This window comes from Natator depressus, chromosome 26 (genome assembly GCF_965152275.1).
Source record: "Natator depressus isolate rNatDep1 chromosome 26, rNatDep2.hap1, whole genome shotgun sequence".
NCBI lineage: Eukaryota > Metazoa > Chordata > Testudines > Cheloniidae > Natator > Natator depressus.
Window position 1 is genome coordinate 5,256,135 of NC_134259.1, and position 20,653 is coordinate 5,276,787.

Here is a 20,653-nt window from a genome sequence, read left to right on the forward strand (position 1 = left end):
TCAAATGAAAACCCCTCGGATGGCTTATTTTCCCCCATTCCATACCAGGATAGCTATTCCTGTATGAAGCACTGTTATAGTGATATAATTGCGTTCCCACAAGAGGAATCGTACCACTTTTACTATACCGGTATAATTAAAGCAGGAACAACATTCTAATATAGACATGGCCCTTGTCTGGACTGTTAGGTCTTGCAAAAATTCCTTTGTGCTGCTGAGCAGCTGTACAAAAGGAAGGTTAATGGCCCTTCCACCTTTCCCAGACTATGCAGTCTGAAGGGAGCCTTGAATTAGTGGTTTCCCAGGTATAAAGTGAAGAAGGAAAAGGTATGTGTAGTTTGGTGTGAATTCTAGAGGCAGAGGTCCAAGGCAAGTGCTTTTTGGAATAGGGCATCAGTGGTTTACCAAAGGCTTTTCTGCAAGAGACAGTTGCCTGAGGCAGTTTGTTACCACCTCTATTCAAGAACATAGCAATTGTGTATGTTTTTGTAAGAAAAGAAATTACACTGATAAAATCCTGACTCCACACCTGGCTTCTGTTCCAAATAAGAAATGGATCTACAGGGTCCCAAGATCCATTCAAAGTGGCAACATCCCGTTGGACCGTGATCACAACTAGTGTTGTGCCAGTGTGTGAAAACTGGGAAATAACACTGAATAGAAATAGCGTGAAATTCACCAGTTTAGTTTTACCCTTTAAACTGAGTGAAGTATTAAAGTAAACAAACTGCATAAAGGGTGAAGAACAAGTTTCACTTGGAAAAACCTTTCAGACTGAATAATCTCTAGTTCTGCTAGTCATACAGGTAAAGAGTTTGGGTTTAACAAGATTTGTTTATCTTGCCTTTATCCTTTTTAATGTTACCATGGATTCATAACTAAAACTAAAATATTACCTAGAAAACTCTTGTATGTGACATATGCCTGCATGATTTATTTGTGATTTGTCCCTCAAGATGAAATGAAACTTGGAGGCTTGAATGACATGACTCATTGGGGATACAGCCTCCAGTTTTATGTGTCTTTACCTCTCAGTCATCCCGCTTTTGTTTCCCTGGATGCCCCCATGCCCCAGTTTTAAGGACAAATCATGATGTTTTCTTTTATCCTATTTAATGTCCTTATTTTCCTGTGACTAATACCCATTACCCCAGTTATTCCTTTATCTGTTTGGCAGCTTGCACAAGCTTCTGTGTATAAAACCAGATGTTTCCAGGGTGATCCTCCAATGACTCTAGTTGTTTTCCCTTGGAGGGAGCAAGGGATTGGGCTGCTAGGAGCTAATGATTATGTCTATATCACTGTCATAAAGCAGTGCAATTAGGCAGTCATTGAAGAACAATGCCATCTAGTAGACATTCTGGAGTGACTGTGGCAGACAATTCCAACTATCAGTGAAACAGTATAGTGGGTCCCATTGCAACTGACCAGATCAGTTTGTGGCAGATTTAGGGTAGAAGAAGTTTAGTTTCTCTATGAAAAGCATAGAGCAAATGTGCAAAGCACAGGCCTTCTAGTTTGTCCCCAGACTCCAGACCTATGTGCTGCTATAAAACAGCTATGAGCTGATCTAGCATCATGAACCCACTAATCACCTTGTGTTGCTTCAGAATCCTTGTATCTAGTCCCAGAGCTTTGAATCTGGAGTAGGGTTTATCCAGATTGTTTGTGCAACATAGTGAATGCGCTTGTTTCCCTACCGGAGAGTGTGATGGAGTAACAGGAGCCTCTGCTGATAAATGCATGTCAACCAGATAGTGTGTTTCCTGTGTTCTACCCAACTGAGAATTTCCTAATCTGATGGATCTTCCAGAATAATTACTGGCTGGCAAGCATTGTTGCTGAGTGAAAAGGAAGCACTGTCCACCCTCTTTATGTAAGGACTAAAAAGCCAAATACAGATTCTTTGTTGTAAAAGTATGGGGCACCAGGGATATTTAGGGTGTTGTCTGAGGTGGTGTCTCAGCCTTGACATGAAGGTGGCATGTGATACCTACGAATGTCCCCGCCTGTTGAAGTGCAGTTGTGCTCCTGGCTCAGCCACCGCATTGTTCTTTTTATCCACTGTGTTCTGTAGGCTTCAGGGAAGAACCTGAACTTGAATGATGAAAGCCAGCACGGCCTGCTCATGCAGCTACTCAAGCTCACACACAATTGCCTGAACTTCGATTTCATTGGCACATCAACAGACGAGTCCTCAGATGATCTCTGCACAGTGCAGATTCCAACCAGTTGGAGATCAGGTAATGCTCCAGGGGGGAAGGGGAAGCAGGCGTACCTTCTTCAGTGTGCCAAATGGCTGGCCAAGGCTCTGTCTACAGCAGTGCTACTCAAAGTGGTGGTCCGCGAGCCATTGGCTGCCAGTCTGCGCGCACACTGGGGGGAAAAATGCCAGTCCCCCACATGAGATAGCTTGAGAAGCACTGGTCTACAGTATATAAATAGACCTATGTGTCTGGAAACCAGGTGTACAGCCCTGTTGTCCACTAACCTGATTACAGATGTGATTCTTTTTGCTAGTAAAGGCTGGTCCGAAAGCACACAAGCACCCTTCCTCCTGGCCCTTCAATCCTATGCTATGTGAACGTCAGAAATCACAAATTTGGCTTGTGTGGACCGCTCCATTTTTTTTTCAGTACACTTCTCGTAGAAGGGAAGAAAAGAAGCCAGAAAGGAGCCCTGTCAGTTCTGAAATCCAGAGCTTCTCTCATGCCACTCATTTTAAAAATGGGATTCCCTGACTAGACAATTGTCAAGACAATGTTGCACTACTTGGCAGTACTTCTGCACTTGTCACTTAAGGATATAACGGTTGTACTGCGTCACACCAATGGTCTATCTAGCCTAGCATCCTGTCTCTGAGAGTGGCTAGTGCCAGATGCTTCAGAAGGAATTAAAACAACAGGGCCACTTTGAGTGATACGTGCCCTGTCATCCAGTCCCAGCTTCTGGCAGGGGCAGGGCTTAGGGACACCTGGAGCAGTGTCCATCTTTGACCTCCTCCTGGTCCTTAGCAGTCATTCTGCAGTCACAGATTGCTTCCTTTAAATGCCCTGCTCTATTTCTCTAGCGTAATATGTGTATTGTGGAAGAGGAGGCTCTGGAGTATAGCACTATAAGTCTTTGAAAACATTTCCGTAATGTAATCTCTTCGAGCATAAAGAATGTGTATGCTTTTGTAGTTTTGGGCAGACAAGCATAAAAGTGTCTTTGTAAGCAAAGTACTCCACAGAATGCAATAATGCAGATGTCCACAGTAAGGTGCTCCTTTCTGTCTGTTTCAGCATTCTTGGATTCCTCGACCCTACAGTTGTTTTTTGACCTGTATCATTCCATTCCTCCATCGTTTTCACCTCTGGTGAGTTCAGAGTTCATGGTTCTTATGACCCCTAATATCAGAAAGCATTTACAGCACAGGGAGAGCCATATCTAAGGACTTCATTCGTATATGAGCCTGAGATATTGGCCTTTTGATTAAAATGATGTAAAATATGTTCAGAACAGTTGCTTATTTTGATAATATAGTATTATCCCATAAAGACCAAAGGGCAGCTGTGCCAAGCTCTTTAGTGTTGATAGTTTTGGTACCTCCAGGGGTTTTTGGAGTGGATTAAGAAGCAGTCCTCATTTGTATGAAATACTGCTACTCTGCCCTTCTTTTGCCCCTTCCATTTGAGAATCTCAAAGTGCTGTAAGTGAATGAAGCCTCCCAACTGCCCGTGAGGGAGCTAGGTGATGGTATGACCATTTTGTAGGTGGAGAAAGCTACTCGGAGAGTTGAAATGACTTGCCCAAAATCACACAGCAAGTCTGCGGCAAAGCTGGAGGTAGAAGCCAAGAGCCTGACCCCTAGTCCCATTCTCTCTCCGCTGGACAAGACTGTTTCACCACATGGTGAAAGGGTCAATAGCATCAGCCCAAGTAACGGAGTCACGTGATTGGATGTTTTCTTTTTAAAATACTGTCTGCCAACCAGCAACCAGGTGATCCAATAACAGAGTGAGCCAGTGCATGGAGTTGCTCACTCTGTGGCTGGACTCAATGTGCATAAAGCTTTCAAATCTAGGAAACCTCTCTTATGCTGGCCAGTCAGCAAGAGTCACACCCAAAGATGTTTCTCAGTTGGAAGTTGCTCTGATCTGTGTGCGTCTGTGGTATGGTAGGAAGCAGAATCTGCAAATGCCCTTCAGGTGCTGTTCAGGGAGAAGCCCAACAAAGCATTAAACATCTTTGCTCCAGAAATCTTAAAAATTGGCTATCACCAGTGCTGGTCATTACAGGCGAAGGAAGGAAGGGGAGAAACTTGCATAGTTTCCCTATTGGTAGATTGTTTCCCTTAAAAGCACTAAATATTTCAGCATGGGGTAAAACTGGACCAGTTGCTTATATAGGCACTTAAATACTGTGGGCTAAATATTTTTCCTAGTTAACGTAGACGCATGCTGCAATGGAAACACTTCTTAACTGGCTGGAAAAGGGAGGATCTTTCTTCAAAAGGATGTTTCTAGGAGAGGTAGGACAGAGCTGGTCACTTCATTATATAGTGCTAGCCAAGCCTGAGATTTAAGCCTCAAATATTGGAGAGAGTTAAAGAACAAGTGTCACTGTTAAGCAGAAATCTAAAACAATTAAGCCAGTAATTGCTCTGAGCTTTGATCATTAAAAGTGTGAGCAAGCAAGAACCAGAGGGGCTTTAACAGCAGAGCAGGTAGCTATTCGGCTGGTTGGGGGAATCGGGGCTTGCCTCAGTGCAAAGAGTCTATAATTAATTTGCTTCTAATGTTCCTGAAGTTCATAATACCATTCAGTAGTGTGGTAATGGATTCATTTGCATAACTGCATCCTTGAAATCTGCCTTCAGCTTAAATGTAATAGAGGCTGAGATGGGAGTGCTTTAACTTAAATGTGCATCTTGCCATTCTTCCTTCTCTCATATTTTCCCTAGACCATGTTAAACTCTTGTATGGAGAGGCTGGCAGGCTTTCCTCCCACTGCCAGTATTTTTCAAGTCAGCCTTTGTTTACACACAATAGCAGATGACACGAGTCAGATAAGAGGGCACAACCTGCATTTTTGCTTTCACCATTTGGGGAAATCCTTTTTCTCTGTCACCACATGACAACACAGTGGAGACTGTAACATAGTAATGGAGTTTAAGGCTTGAAGGGCCTTCCTGAAGCTGGGTGTTCATTGAGCCATGAAGCTGGAGAGATGATCCCTGTATAATGTAGTCTCTTAATCCCTCCTGCTTGTTTCCACTGGATTTCTCCTATTTTTCTCTTTTCATAGAGAGAATGTTTGGAGGTGGTTTCGTTTTAAAACCACCCTTTGAACTATAGCAGCTGAGTTTGATTGCTAAGGAGTATCGTGAACACTTGAATGAACTACTCTCTCTGGAAAGGGAAGCAACTCCTCAAACTATTCCCTTCAGTCTGAATAAAATCTTTCCACTTTATTCCTTTTGCTTCCTTTAGGTCTTGTCCTGCTTAGTCCAGATAGCTTCTGTCCGCAGATCCCTTTTTAACAATGCAGAGAGAGCAAAGTTCCTGTCTCATCTCGTTGATGGCGTTAAACGAATACTGGAAAACCCCCAGGTGAGCATATCAGAAGCCAGGTATGTCTTAGTGCTCTTTCTCTACTGCATTTGCCACATTTGTTTCCAAAAACTACTCTTCTGTCAGGGGACCCTCTTTCAACCTGGCACTCCAATATTCACCACTGTCATGTAATTAGGATATGTTTTGTACAAAGTATGCCTTGTGAGGTATCATTCTAAAAGTCTTGATCTGATAGACATTAATATCTCATTGGATTGCATGTACCCCAGTTCCACCCTGGGGGGAACCTGTCACATGCCCATTACAAAAAAAATGTAAAGGAAGATGATGGGAGATCAGAGAAGAGCAACTAAAATGTTTGTTGAACTAAATATGTATAGTTCATTTAAGTGGGAGACTAAAGGTAAAGGAGAGAATAATGGTCAGAGGTGAAGGTTTAAAAAGTGTAAACCCCAGGGATGGAAGAGAATTGTTTAGTGTAGTATGTAGGGCTAGAACCAGACAAAGCGGGATGAAATTTAGGCTAAATATATGGTAAACGTCACAGCACTGATATCAATAAGGCTTGGGAGACTAATGGTGGGGTTTACTCCACTGCAGAACAGAGAAGTGAGACTTTCACTGGACAAAACTGCTGAAAATATGCTTATGGGAACAATCTTACACTGGCCAAGGAAGAAAGACTAGATGATTTTAACGTCTGTCGTCTTTAACTTCTTTCCTCTAGTCTCCTGCTCCCAATCACTTAAATATCACTTACCTGTGTTGGAAGAAGCTAACCTTTCCTTTTATCAAGAATGATACTTGAGTCTTGTGGTTTAAACCTTGTGTAGTTTGCCAATGTGAATTAAGTGTGTTACAGGCTGGTGTTTTGGGTGCCAGACATTAGACATGTTCCAAGGCCTGCCATAAACGGTAGGGTTTCATTTTAGCTGGTGATCTGTACTATGTGGCTTTGAGAGATCATACTTTGCACTTGCATGTAAGGATTTCCAAGCAATTTAGAGGTGGGCAAGCCCTACCCCTTTTTTAGAAATGGGGGAGCTGAGGCACGGAGTGATAAAATAACTTGCCAAATCACGCAGTGAGTCAGTGGCAGAGTTGGGAATAAAAACCAGGTCTCCAAACTCCCATTCCTATGCTCAAAAATGCTAGACAGTGCTACCTGTCTCATGATTTGACATATTGTTTGTTCTCTTCCTCCCCAAGAGTTTGTCAGACCCAAACAATTACCATGAGTTCTGCAGGTTGCTGGCTCGATTAAAAAGTAACTATCAACTGGGAGAGCTGGTGAAGGTGGAAAACTACCCTGAGGTCATCCGACTTATTGCCAACTTCACCGTGACCAGCCTACAGGTGGGAACTCATTGCATTTGGCCTTGCTGGCACTTCTCAAAGTGGAGGAGTTCCCCTCCTTGCATTTACTTTGCAGTGGCTATGCCAATTTGTCAGGCCCAATGGCAACAAGACTGCAGCATCCGCACAGGCTTTGTAACAGGAGAGTCTGGCCGTGCAATATTGATCATACCATGAACTCTGGCTGCAAAACCCGTGAGGGGAGGGTTGTAGTTACAGCTCTGGAGTTTTTCCCATGTCCAATCAGTAGCAACTGCTGAGTCAGGGTTATTTTAGTGTAATGTATCAACCCATTATTAAAATGTAGTGTAGAGGGTGGGTCTACTGCTAACACCATCAATATCACGCAGAGGTTCCCACAGCAGCATACAACTACATCTCTGTACAAAATAAAATGGTATTTTAAAAATTCTTCCATGGTAACTACTGCAAACTGGTAGGCTTGATCTGCAGACAATTGGGGGGTGTGTAGCTTTTAGAAATATCAAATGTTGTTAAGATTTGTGAATTCAGGGGAATTTCAGTATTGCCTTTATGTAATGTAAATGTCAATAACTATGCGTATTACTGTGCAGCTGTGTAACTTCCCTTTAGGACAGAATTGGTTTTCTTATGTAGGAGTCCAGCAGCAGTGGCTGGACCAGGCCACCAAAATGATTTCAAGAAAAACCTGTTTTAACCCAGGTCTCCAGAATTGAAAGTCTAGTGCAGCAGTTTGACAGTCCTCCTCTTGGGGCTTTCCCTGAGCTGTGGAAGGTGTGTACCACTGAAGGGACTGAGCATAGGGAGCCACGATAGAGATGGAGCTCAGCAGATGATGACTCTTGCACTGCCAGTATCCTAGCAGTACCAGTGCATGTTTTCCTCACTACACTCCAATGCTAAGATGAATGAGGCGAGAAAGCAACAAGACGGGTGCTAGGATTGAGGGAGGGCACCAAGGTTCCCTATCTAACCCTGCAAGCTTGTATTTACAGACCTGCACTGGGAGCTGAAGGCTTCAGCTCGGCTAAATCACATGAAAGTTATTTTGGAGTATCTCTGGCTTTTTTGCTGAACAGTTCTCTTCCTTAGGCACTCCTGGAATTTGGATGCTGACTTAAATTCAGTGCTATATAGGAAAATGAAGCATTAAAGCATCCTGTAAAGCCTCTGAATAGCTGCTCTCCCACTGGCAAGCCGCTCAAGACAAATGTGACATTCTGCACGATCCTAAATTCACTGGCTTTCTTCCTTTCTCTATCTTGGTACTTGTAGCACTGGGAGTTTGCACCGAACAGCGTACATTATCTGCTAAGCCTTTGGCAGCGGCTGGCAGCATCAGTGCCATATGTTAAAGCCACAGAGCCTCATATGCTAGAAACATACACTCCAGAGGTCACGAAAGCTTACATCACGTCCAGGCTGGAGTCTGTGCACATCATACTGAGGTAAGGGAAGCCTAGAGATACATGAACAGTTCTACCACAGTGCCTGAAGCACATAAGGGAAAATCTTGCAGGGGTCTTTGGCTTTAGATGTACAGGCAAATAGAGTATTGACTCTGGCCCCAGGATGTTTTGCTTTGGTTGTCAATGGAGTGTCTCAGGAGAGATGTCAGAATCAGATGTGCCATCCTTGTATATTGTAGTATATTTTAATTAAAGTTAATTTATTAGATGGAAGAAACTAAAGCACAAGGACAACCAGATGCCTCAATACTTGGCATTTCTTAAACAGGTAAAGTGCTGTGTTCTAAAGCCCTGGACAAATATTGTCTTAAGCCTGCAGTAAGAACTTACTCATTGCAGGTTGTAATGGCCCTTCCAATTCTATTAGTTAGTTCTGTGCCCATAAAACAAGAGGACACTATTGATGATCACTTGGTTGTATTACGTCGGTCTGTGCAATGCTCCACCATGACAGCTACCAGAGGCAAAGGTTCAGATGATGATGATCAGCTTTTAAAAATAGCCATATGCCTAGGAGAGGGGTCTTCCATGATGGAAATAAGCTTGTGTTGTGGGTTAGGCTAGCACTGGTATTAAAGTTCCTTTATAATGCTGTTTTCTCCCCATGCAGAGATGGGTTGGAAGATCCACTAGACGACACTGGCCTTGTGCAACAGCAGTTAGATCAGCTGTCCACCATTGGTCGGTGTGAGTATGAAAAGACCTGTGCTCTCCTTGTACAGCTCTTTGACCAGTCGGCCCAGACTTTCCAGGAGCTGCTACAGAGCGCCACTGCCAGCCCCATGGACATCGCAGTGCAGGAAGGTGAGTGCACTCCCAAGAACAGTGGCCAGGGAGCCCTGATCAGTTTGCCCCTTCCAAAAAAAAAAACAAACCCCTACAACTCCAAAAGCCCATTTTCCTAATAGAATCATATCAGGAGAGATCCAGTCCTACAAGCAGTCCCTTGAGGATATGGGCATTGGGCATTCAGCCTGGTCTATGCAGAGATTTTGTACAGGTATAATGATTTCAGTTAGAGGGGTGGGTTTTTTACCTATTATAGTTACACAGATATAACCCCACGTCCCATTTGGGAAAAAGTTACTCCAGTAAAAATGTATCCACACTGGGCGGGCCTTGGGCTGCTTTACTATGCTGCTTTACTATACTGGTGTAATTAAATCATTACCACTTCAGATGATTAGGACTTGAGTATCTGTCATATCAGCCTTGTGAGCTTTCAGAGAATAAGTGCTCCTCTTTGAGCATACAATAATGTTTCCAAAAGTCTACAGACTCTGGTCTTGTATTAAAGGAATTTCCTGGGGTGAGGGTGATCTTATGTTGTGAGCACACTGCCGCTAGAAATGATGCTCTGAAGCAATCAGACTACAGTTCTGATCCTGCAAATTGTACATAATTTCCACTACGTGGAAAAACAAGTAATACTGGCGTAAGTTTAGCTTCTTGATCAGAGGCAGTAGCTTAGCTGCGGGGGGAGCGGGGCAGCGACCACTCCCCCGCCGAGCACAAGTGGTGCCTTTTTAAATGTTTGGCGCCTTTTTAAATTTTACTCACCTGGCGGCGCTCCGGGTCTTCGGCGGCACTTCTGCGTCAGGTCCTTCACTCGCTCCGGTTTTCAGTGGCGGGGGAGGGGTCCTTCAGTGTTGCCGAAGACCGGAGCGAGTGAAGGACCCGATGCAGAAGTGCTGCTGAAGACCCGGAGCGCTGGCGGGTGAGCATAAGTGGGTGGCACCTTTTTATCTCCGCTCCCCCTGTTTTCTCCACCTGGCTACGCCACTGATCAGAGGACTAAAATATGCTCTTTTAAGAAATCTTTCTTCATGAACCCTGGCTTTGCCAGAGAAAAACCCAAAGAATCCCTTTTTCTCTCTCTACCATGTGGCCTGTGAAGTGTTTCTTTCTGATGTCATCTGTTGGCTTCAGGGCGCCTGACATGGCTCGTTTATATCATCGGGGCAGTGATTGGTGGCAGGGTTTCATTCGCCAGCACAGATGAGCAGGATGCGATGGACGGCGAATTGGTTTGTCGGTAGGAATGTTGAATGCTTTCTAGCTGCGCTATGTTCCATTCTTGTGGCTGCATGGTAGTAATTCTCCTTGGGGCTTTAAGTGTTCTCCCTTCCCTCTTCTCTTCTTGCTAAAAATAACTGGATGGAATTGGCCCTCGAACAAAGACACTGATAGCACTGGCTAGACCCACTGAGCAAACTTCTGTTGGGATTTGTCTAAGCCTGGATGTCTGCAGAGGTGTTTGGCAAGGGAGCCAAATAAACATGGGGGACAGTATGTAAGGGTGGAATTTTTCCTATTTTTTAAATGCCCACTGCAGAGTAGAACCCAGTGCATTTCAGAACTGTAAGCCTTCTGTTAGCACAGTTGCTGATTGATTTTGGTATAGGTAATTAATATGCAGTTTATGGCTCTTAAACAACCCTAAGCTGAGCAAAATTCCGTGTGGAACATAAGCTAATTCTGCTTATCTTGGATCAAGAGTACTGAATCTGAGAATTTATGGAAGTTGGCTGTGTGATAACTGTTGTTAATGAGGAACTGTAAATCGAGCACTAGCTTCTCCTGCGGTTGGTGCATTACTGGAGGGAAGATATGAGACCTCAACCATTTTGAGCTGCCCTCTGTTTATATTCTACACAAGAGACTTTCTCATATTAGTCTGTTTACTTTGATCTTTTCTCTCCCTATTAGTTTTGGGCCACCTTCCAAAAAAGAGTTGTCCTTTGCTTTCCCCCCCACCATGGGTTTATAACCTCAGTCAGTGAAAACCTTTCTTACCCCAATAGATCATTCATGGGCATTATCCACAAGCCCTACGTGGCTACAACAAAAATCAGTGGGGGATGGAGGTGCCCACTTAAATGCCTCTTCAGTCTTGTAATGAGAGCTGGAGGCTTCTGCTCAGGGGGTATCTTGGAGAACATACCTAACCTTGGCATTTGATAAGCTCTGTAGGGGGTGAAAATTCCCCTCTGTGTGGAGGGCAGGCACCAAGGCCTGTGTCTCCTCTCCTTTTCCCCTCCCCACCCCCTGCCCGTATCTTAAGTGGTGCATAGGCCTTCTGCTGGCTCCTCCGCATAAGGGAGCCGGGGGCTTGACTCTTGGTCGTCTACTTTAGTTTAAGGTAATGTCATTCCTGTGTTTCGATCACTCTTGGCCCACCATGCCACCTCCTAGAGAGCAAAAAGGGGTTCTCAGCCATACGCAGATTCGAAATGATACCAGCTGCCTGAAATCACTTTTCTGCTCACCCTTGTCAGTCTTCAGGCAGGCTGGTATTTCTTGTCCTCCTAGAGTGGTTGGTAGATCTGCTTCTTCTTTCCCTCCCTTCAGGGTATTGCAGTTGATGAACCTGACAGACTCTCGCCTGGCACAGGCTGGGAACGAGAAACTGGAGCTTGCCATGCTGAGCTTCTTTGAGCAGTTCCGAAAGATCTACATTGGAGACCAGGTGCAGAAATCCTCCAAGGTAATTCCCTCTACCATGCAGCCTTGAGGCATTGCTGGCTACCATAATGTCTTCATATCTTTTGGCATATGAGCTGCTAGACCTTAATCTGCTCTTGTCTTGTAAGAAAAAGCTTATTAGAAGCCCCTGTCCTTCCTGCCTTCTACATACCCAGTCTTACAATGATAGCTTCAGCAGTGCAGCTTTGGCGCTGCTTGTCAGTAAGATAATGTCTGATTAGGGCACTAACCTAGGACTTAGGAGACCTGGGTTCATATCCCTGCTCCACCACGGGCTTCCTGTGTGACCTTAGGCAAGTCACTTAGCTTCTCTGTACCTCAGTTCCCCATCTGTACAATGGGAGTTAATAGCCCTGCCCTACTTCACAGGGGTGACATGAGGGGAAAATGCATTAGGATCTGAGTGCCTCAAAGTGTTTAGGGTAATGGGGGGCCATATAAGTATCTGAGAGGTGTTAGGGCTGGGGTAGGGTTCAGATACTTGGTTAAAACCTACTGGAATTTTTTCCAGACATTCTGAAAAACCCCTAGCCTTTGCACTGATTTGAAACATGGTACGTTGGCTGCCTAAAAGGGCAGTTTTTGCAGACAAGGAAGGGTTTATGGAAGTGGGCCTTTCTCACTTTTTCTGCTATGTGTTCTCTCACAAGATACACTGGAAGTTAATGTTGGTGTAACTTGGAGCTTAAAGTAGCCCAGGAAAAGGGAGTTGAGAGAAACTATGCCATTTTTATTCCAAAAATTGACTCTCAGCCATTCTGATGGCGATACTGAATTATGAGCTCAGGGACACGGATTAAAGCACCAGGGTGACACTCTTGCTTCTGAAGGTGCAGAGGGCTTAGGAGTGTTTGAGAGTGGGGCTAGATCACAGGGATATGAGTGCAGAGTTCATTGCTTCTTTGTACTCATTGCTGTCAGTAGAGAAACCGCGTTAGAATTGCAGCTATTGGAATCCCCCTTCTCAGAAAGAAAGTGAATGCCCAGATTTTGTATACAGCATCTGTAGCTGCTGTGAGCCTGGCTGGGGATAAACTTTGCTAGAATGAAAAGGAGGATTGAAAAATCTTACAGGTCAACAACATTTTCTTCTCTTGTTTGACCTGTTACCCCACGTAGCATATCAGTCTGAGTAAGAATGTGAGTGCCTCAGGGCAGGAACCTTCTCTTGGTGGTCTTGAAAAGCATGAACTAGACAGATCCCTGGGTCAGTGCTGCATGGAGCGGGGAAGAAAATGAATAAGAGCTATCGTGTCTCTTCATAAATGTGGGTCGTGGATCAAATGCTCTCCATGCTTAACTGCTTGGAGGCCCTAGTTCTCAAGGAAATGAAATAGCTATTTTTAAACTCAGGCTGCATCCCCAGTAGAGTCCCAGCCTCTTACAGCAAAAGTATCACTAATTCCATTGGCTTCTTTTTAACTTGCGTTGCTCTTTTCCTTCCAGCTATACCGCCGTCTCTCTGAGGTCCTGGGATTGAATGACGAGACCATGGTCCTGAGTGTCTTCATAGGGAAAATGTAAGTATTTCTGCTTGCCGTCATCAGGGATCCCAGGGTTCACTTGAAAGTGTAACAACAACATCAGTGTTGTTCAGACTGAGAAAGTAACCTCTGGCTATTCGAGAGAATTATAGGCTGTGGCCAGGGGCTTAGGTCCTGTGCAGCATCCAGGATTATTTATCCGTCATGGAATCTAGCCTGGGCCATGGAGACACACAAATGTAATACCCTGCCAGCTACACCAGGATGATGGATTCTCATTCCAGTGCCCACTTAATCCGCTGTCTGACATCATTGTTCCACGGAGCAGTCTCAGCTTTCGTGCGCTGCCACACCATTATTGCCAATCACAAGCCAAGAAAGCACTGTGGGGAAGGGGACTGCTCTCTCAAAGGTGTTCTTTTCAAATAGCAGAACTCAGTACAAAAGTAGTGCCAGTACCATTCTAAAAACTCTTCCAATTTAGTAGACTGCTCCCTACTTGGCTAGTTGCTTGGAAGCTGCCTCCAGATTGAACATGTCAATTGGGTTTTGTCGTGTCTTTTTGGCAATCACCATTAGAATTTTCACCACTTCAGTAGCTCCAAGGCTGAAGCCCAGTGCCGTGCGCCTGGATGCACATGGCCACCGGCTTTCAACACATCCTTTTGGCCTTGGTGTGCATGGTGCCTGTCCACTCTTGCGCACCTGAGCTGCACATCCACAAGGGGTTAAATGGCTCTCCTGGAAGAAGCAAGGGCTACTAGAATTCTGCAGCTGACAGTGGATGGTGCAGGTGCAGAATTGCATACGTCTGCATGTTGTCACTGCCGCAGAATTCTCTTACCCTTGCTGCAGAAATCAGCCCTGGAGTGCCACAGAATTCCAAGGGCCTGGGTATGGGCCAGTGTAGCTTGGGACCCAAGTAGTGAAGATTATCTGAAGGATAATTTTCTAGTCAACCAAATGTAAGTACAGTAATTTTATACCAATATTTTGTGGCTTGTGATGTCTGTGACTTTTTGGAGGGTGGAGATGGTATTGGGTGACATTTGGAACATTTCACCTTGCAACAAAAGAAATCCAAGCCGTCCCTCTGACCTGTTCTTATTCTCCTCTCCTGTAGCATCACCAACTTGAAGTATTGGGGTCGATGCGAACCTATCACCTCCAAGACGCTGCAGCTTCTCAATGACCTCTCCATTGGATATCCTTTTCTGTAGAGAGCCCTGGGTGTGTAGAACACACTTATATGGTGGAATTTGGGGAGCACTACACCAGTGTGTTATGATGAAATGGGAGCATTTTGCATAAGTCCATTAGCTATTGCCATCCACTGAGCTAATCTCAGTGCATCTTTAATGGATGCTCCGGTAGGTCTGTCAATTCACTAGGAATTTCCTAGAGCTGGAGAGAGACATCTCCAAACACAAATTCCAGCCACATAATATTGGGCATGACTTTATCATCATCCACTCTCCCAGTTGTTGGCTGTGTCTCCATGTGAATTTGGCTTATCTTTTTAAAAACAAACAAACAAAAAAACCCTCCCCCCCCGCTCCCCAATTTGCAGTCTCCCATATCCCCCAAACATCTGAGTAGCCAAGAGAGCATAGACACTTGGTACCCTTTTCACCCTGGTTGCAACGAATCCCAATAGATGGCTAAAGTATTGTAGGCTTTGTAACCATGGATCAGGGCTACTTCATAGCTTATTGCCCACAGCCTGCATTTGTGTGCTGCTGCCATGTCGAAGAGCATAGTACAGGTTGGGGGGTCACGTCTTCCTTCCAAAATAAGATAAAAATGGAGTCTGCAGGAGGGTGAAATGTGCAGCTTCCCCTTTCAAAGCAGAGTCGATCCCGGAGCATTCCAGAACTTGTAGTGCACGATCGCAGGCTCCGCACAGACGCTTACTGCGTGGAAGGCTCGTGTGCTGTAGATTTACACCCCAGCTTGCTGCGCGCCAGCCGTTTGTACAGACGAGTCCTTGGTAACAGGGTTTGGTCAGGAAAAATTTGTGGTTGAGAAGAGAAACCATTCACAAGCCAGAAAGCCCGACGTAGAACTTGTACGTCCTCTGGAAAGTGTTCCCTTGCATGTGCTATGCAGGCACTTGGAACCGTCCAGTGGCTGGCTGGTTCTGCTTGCTGTTTCCTTAACACCCTTTCCACATACAGTAGTGTTAGGAAATTGGTGAAACTGAGCGCAGTACAGTTCATGCTGAACAATCACACGGTAAGTCTTTCATTCCCTTCCAGCCTCCCTCCGGTAACAAACCCTCACATGCAAGGTGCGTGCATGCGGGCTAAAGCGAGAACCAGTCCTGTGTGTGTTCGCACGCAGACATGCTTCTGAAGCGTAACTGTAAGTCTCCCAAATACTTGCTTCATAGGAGAAGGCTATTTTTATGATTTATGATCTCTCTTTTCTTTGCCTCTTTCCAAAGCCTGCACTTGAATTCTGATGTCCTGGATTTATATAGTCCCTCTCATCCAAATGATTCCTGCTTCTTTGCAAATGTAATACAGGACACTCTCTCTCTCACTCAGTCACTCCCCTCACTGAAATGCAGCCAACTCTGGGGAGGAATGTATGGCATTGTGATGCACTGCTACAACCTAAAGGCAGAAAGTGAAGAACGCAGTATCCAGTTGGAACTACTTTGGGAATTCAGGGAAATGAAATGTAATAGCATTCTAGTATTCTGGTCACATTCCTATCTAATAGACACTCCTACTTTTGGGGGAAAAGGGCCAAGGGATGTTTAGCTGCCACAGACGCCAGGACCTCAGACTTACAGGTCTGCCAATAGGTGGTCCTCCAGCAGTGCAGTATGTTCTCATACTGTTCTGGGGTGTGACTCAAAGATCACTTTCAGAATCAACACCAGTTATAACAGCACTCAAGGGTTTTCCTTGGAGGTTTCCTGTACTTGTGCAGGCCCTGGATCTGGTCCTCTACTGGAAATTAATAAATAATATTGCATTAAATTGTTTTCCTGGCTTTTGTTGGGAGGAAATATCAACAACAGGTGCTTGGATATGGTGATGACTCCTAGAAGTACCTGTACGATAGACCGATCTAATGATTGGATCAATGGCCCAGAAATCGGGACTCCTGGGTCTGTCACCTACAGCCTATGTGACCTTGGGCAACTCTCCTAACCTCTTACCATCCCTGTCTTACACAGGGGGAAATTCATTTCCCTCATTGGAGGTGTAGCAAGATTTAATTGTTTATATAGCACTTCAGAATCCTCAGACTAAAGGTAAAGGGCCAAGTATCCTTGCCAAAGAACATGTGTTAATGTTATCTCTGTAATACAAGCAGCACTAGGGAGAGTGGCCCTCTAGTGGCTTATTCTTTGAGGTTAGCCGCAGAAGTAAAGTGGTTAGCAAAGTAAACAGAGTGGTTCAGTCCTGCCAAGGCCCTTGAAAGAACAGAGTATGAGTCAAAACAATCAGGGGCCCCTAAATGCCCATGAACCTGTAATATATAAGCCTTGTTGTAAACCTGCCACTCACTGTTAACTTTGCTTTTTCATTGACAGAGTGAGCACTTTTCTTTCCTGGGTATTAACAATCAGTCCAACCTGACCGACATGAGATGTCGGACTACTTTCTACACTGCACTTGGGCGCCTCCTCATGGTGGACTTAGGTACTGCAACCCATTTCATAGACCTGAGAGGAACGGGGAAATTGAGTTGCTATCTTGTACACAGAGCTCTTAAATGTTCTAATCCCCTTGACTGTGGAAGGTGATGGCTTAGCCAGTAAAAGCTACTGGAAACAGCAGAAGCCCCACCAGGAAGGGAGAGAAGTCTTGAGAGGGGGAGGGATTGCTGTGATAGTCTGTACTAGCAGGAGAGAGATGCAGGCCACTAATATTTAGGGCCAAGTTTCCTTCACAAGCTGACTCTTACAGGCAAACCCACATGCAGTCTTAATTCCGCAAAGTTCTCTCTGCACCCCTCGTCTTTTCTCCCTGTTAAGGATTGATAAAGGCACCATCTTTATCAAGAGGAACACAGGCTCCCTAAAATTAGCGCGCTCAATGCCTGTCTCTCACCTGCACACACACTGCTGTGAGAAGTGGAGTCTGGGTGGAAGGTGTCAGTTTCCTCTTTGCTTCTCTTTCAGGGGAAGATGAGGATCAGTATGAACAGTTCATGCTGCCCCTCACCGCTGCATTCGAGGCTGTGGCACAGATGTTCAGCACAAACACTTTCAATGAACAAGAAGCAAAAGTAAGTCCAAATTGAGCAAGACCAACTTTTTAGTTACTCAGTGCCTTGGGACTTTGCATCCATTCTTTTTCCAATGGGGGCCTTGTCATCCATGACTTAATCAAAACTTCCTTTTTAGTGCTTTACTCCCAAACTTTGGGAGGTGGTAGACAAGGTCGGGGAGACCCAGATCTCTTAGAGACAGGGTAAATGATTGCAAGAAGGGATCCAGGCATTTGGGAAAGGGAGGTGTCTCATTCACCCAGGGTAGCTCAGACACCGTGCGTGGCTTTAACCAGTGACACCCCTTAGTACTCTCTCTGCCTCGGCTTAACTTGAGTGCATTCCTGTTGCTTAAGAAGGAGGAGTGTCCAATTTCTGAGACTGGAGGCCACCCAAGAAACACCCCATTGCTCTTGGTTGGAAGGGCGGTGGGCTAGTGGAGGCCGGGAGAGGGAAATGTCAGGAAGTATGTCACTCAACATGTAATGTCTCTCCCTTCCCAATTCAGAGGACCTTGGTCGGCCTTGTGAGAGACCTGAGGGGAATAGCTTTTGCCTTCAATGCCAAGACCAGCTTTATGATGCTCTTTGAGTGGATGTATCCTCACCCTAAAATCCCACTGGCCACAACAGCACTAAAGACATTAGAATCGAGGGATCCGTGGTTCAGGGCTGTTGCTCCCAAAACCATAGGGCTAGACGGGACCATAAGGGTCATCTAGTCTAGTCCCTGCCAAGACAGTTAATTGTATATTCAGTTAACTCTTTGTTTGTAGTTCTCCTCTTTACAGTCAAGAGAATTTGCAGCTCCTGGTGCATCTCTCTCAAGCTTTAAGAAAAAACTCCTTTTGGGAGCCCTGCCTGTGGTTTCATATTACATTCTGCCACAAAGGAGACTAGAAATCAGTTCTAAGGCTTAGGGTTGAATTCCAAATGGGCCTAAAGGCTTTAGGCACCCAAATTCCCCTGGCTTTTAATGGGCGTTAGACACTCAGCTCCTTTAGGCTCCTCTGAAAATGCCATCCTACATCTCTTGCTCCTTAGGGCTGGCAGTAGTTGAGAAGTAGCCTGTTCACCTTGGTGAGCCCCAAATAAAGCTGATCAAGAAGCAACACCTGTGGACTCCAGGTGTTGTCTGGAGTCTTCTGCCTGGTGGAGGCCACATGCCCGTAACATGGGGCAGGCTGCTTGGAAAAGGGGAACATAAACTGATCATGGTTGGCTTTGGCAGCAGTGGATGCAGGCACAGAGATACCCCATTATCTCCCTTCGCCCCGAGATATTTCAGTTATTGTACTGTATAGATAAATATTACCAGCCAAACGGTGGTTTAAATGGAAACAAGTGACTCTGTTCTCCAGGAGAGTAAGCCCCGGCCAGCACCATTGGCTATGTTGAGTGCCCAGAGAGAGGCCAGGAGCAAGAGAGCCTCTCTCCAAAGGCTGGAGCAGGGAAAGACCTTTGACCTGAGTTTAAACTGCTGACCTTTTCATAATTGAAACAACAAAGTTCCTTAGCTTCTGAGTTGCAGCTATCCGTCCTACATGCCAATTCTACAGCGGGCGATTGAATTGTGGTACCACGACCCAGCCTGCACTACACCTGTGCTCAAACTGATGGCAGAATTGGTGCATAACAGGTACGAGACTCCAACATCTGAAAGCAAATGGGAATTCCTGTCTCTTCACTGTCACCCATTAGTTTGAGGCTTGACCATGTTCTCTGCTGCCCAGCCATGTCTCTTCCATTTCCCTCTGTTTGTGCTTTGCAAGTTGCCAGCAGAAAAAGCAGCCGCCCTCTCAGTAGGGAAGCAAATATAATAGTTGACCTATTAATCCTGCCTCATGACCCAGTTAAACCAAAGAGCTGTCTTTCTGTAAGCTCGTAAGGGAAGAGAATGTGTGGAGAGACTAGATCAGAAACCAGTGTTTGTTCGTTGGAGTACCTGTTTCTGGGGCCCATCGCCATAACATCTGAGAAATTTACATTAATTTAAAAACATGCAGTTAAAATGAGTGGTGCTCCATCTGGTGGTCAGATGACCAGTGGTTCTTTTTGCTAGCAGATAGATATATCTCTGCCACCGTTCAGACAATTTAGAAGCTACCTAACATGTGAGTGAAAGACTGCCAAACTTTTATCTCTGGAGTACTGCCAGGTGAACAGAACTCTGTACGCGAGAGCAATGCTAAGCGTTGTGATAGCCATGCAAGAAGGAAACTAGACTTGAACAGAGAAAGGGGCTTTATTGCTCTTGAGGATCCATATTGTCGTGCTGTTGACCAAAGGCAAAAGATATATTTGTGAAAGGACAAACCCTCATAGACTTTAAGACCAGAAGGGACCATCACGATCATCTAGTGACCTCCTGCACATTGCAGGCTACAGAACCCTGCCCACTGACTCGTATAGTAGGCCCATAACCTCTGGCTGAGTTACTGAAGTCCTCAAACCTATTGAATCTCCCCCTTATTTGTTGAGGTGTAAGCTAGGAAAAAGATTCCCGTGCTACACGTCAAGTTGAAAATGTATTCACCTGTAGGGAAGCAAACTATCTAATTGCCAAGCGCGTACGTCACAGTATGGATAGGCGATAGTCCCAGCACTGCCAGACCTTGCTACCACGCTGTTCCTTGGGTTGCGGTGTACAGTAACGTAGCAGTTATTGCTGAGGTGGGATTTCTGGCACGTCTGATGTTAATATTCTTAAACCATGTGACGCACTGGCCTTTTTTTTTTTTTTTTTTTTTTTTTGGAGACAGCAGCTCTCTTGTCTCCATCTCTGAGCTGTCTGGCTTAGATAGTGCCATTATTATTACCAGACTGGGGCAACTGCTTCTGACCTCCCACAAATGGCTCTAAGCTAGGGGTGGGCAAACTTTTTGGACCGAGGGCCACATCGGGGTTGCGAAACAGTATGGAGGGCTGGGTAGGGAAGGCTGTGCCTCCACAAACAGCCTGGCCCCTGCCCCCTATCCACCCCCTGACTGCCCCCCTTAGAATCCCTGACCCATCCAACCCCCCCTGCTCCTTGTCCCCTGACTGCCCCCTCCTGGGACCTTCTGTCCCCCCAGGACCCCACCCCCTAT

At 45.3% G+C, this 20,653-nt stretch overlaps 1 protein-coding gene across 2 annotated transcripts in view; it reads left to right on the forward strand.

The window, feature by feature from the left end:
• The window catches only part of XPO7 (exportin 7), a 78,891-nt gene that overhangs the window by 46,879 nt on the left and 11,359 nt on the right, over nt 1-20,653 (forward strand). For both annotated transcript variants that reach the window (XM_074939924.1, XM_074939925.1), the window contains exons 7-21: nt 2,078-2,243; nt 3,285-3,358; nt 5,475-5,594; nt 6,768-6,914; nt 8,172-8,344; nt 8,976-9,169; nt 10,295-10,400; nt 11,717-11,852; nt 13,298-13,371; nt 14,459-14,539; nt 15,507-15,570; nt 16,886-16,994; nt 17,477-17,583; nt 18,074-18,162; nt 19,096-19,203. In XM_074939924.1, coding sequence (XP_074796025.1) covers nt 2,078-2,243; nt 3,285-3,358; nt 5,475-5,594; nt 6,768-6,914; nt 8,172-8,344; nt 8,976-9,169; nt 10,295-10,400; nt 11,717-11,852; nt 13,298-13,371; nt 14,459-14,539; nt 15,507-15,570; nt 16,886-16,994; nt 17,477-17,583; nt 18,074-18,162; nt 19,096-19,203 — 1,748 coding nt within the window. The remainder of the gene's footprint in view (nt 1-2,077; nt 2,244-3,284; nt 3,359-5,474; nt 5,595-6,767; nt 6,915-8,171; nt 8,345-8,975; nt 9,170-10,294; nt 10,401-11,716; nt 11,853-13,297; nt 13,372-14,458; nt 14,540-15,506; nt 15,571-16,885; nt 16,995-17,476; nt 17,584-18,073; nt 18,163-19,095; nt 19,204-20,653) is intronic.